The sequence below is a fragment of the Nanorana parkeri genome, unplaced genomic scaffold, assembly GCF_000935625.1.
Source record: "Nanorana parkeri isolate BGI_ZX_2015 unplaced genomic scaffold, ASM93562v1 scaffold3908, whole genome shotgun sequence".
Classification (NCBI taxonomy): domain Eukaryota; kingdom Metazoa; phylum Chordata; class Amphibia; order Anura; family Dicroglossidae; genus Nanorana; species Nanorana parkeri.
The window spans coordinates 7,921-8,291 of record NW_017310175.1 but is presented as its reverse complement, the minus strand read 5'-3'; the positions used below and the strand labels follow the sequence as shown (position 1 = coordinate 8,291).

The 371-nt window shown below is 55.3% G+C and overlaps 1 protein-coding gene across 1 annotated transcript in view; it reads right to left on the bottom strand.

Moving 5' to 3' along the window:
* The window catches only part of SLC12A8 (solute carrier family 12 member 8), a gene marked incomplete at its 5' end in the record, with an annotated part of 23,793 nt that overhangs the window by 15,507 nt on the left and 7,915 nt on the right, over positions 1–371 (bottom strand). Inside the window, one exon of the mRNA XM_018575421.1 lies at positions 95–208. Coding sequence (XP_018430923.1) covers positions 95–208 — 114 coding nt within the window. The remainder of the gene's footprint in view (positions 1–94; positions 209–371) is intronic.

The window sequence follows — 371 nt, the reverse complement described above, 5'->3', positions numbered from 1 at the left end:
GGCCCACAGAGCCCGCCACACAGACCCACCGAGCCCGCCACACACACACACCCAGCCCGCCATGCAGAATGCTGGTCCAGCGCCTCCCCAATACCTGTCGCAGCTGGAAAAAATACTCCAAAGACGGTGAAGAAAGTTTCTCCGGCGGAGTAATCGGGAAATGTATTATTCCTCAGCAAGTCCTCCGAGTATCCGACAAATCCGTGACCTGCCGAGAGGAGAGAACATCCCGATCACATCCCCAGAATACCACCAACCAGAGGAGCTTACACTCTAATGCCCCCTCCCCCACACAGTCACATCAGTCTCTGTACAGAGGAGCTTACACTCTAATGTCCCCTCCCCCACACAGTCACATCAGTCTCTGTACA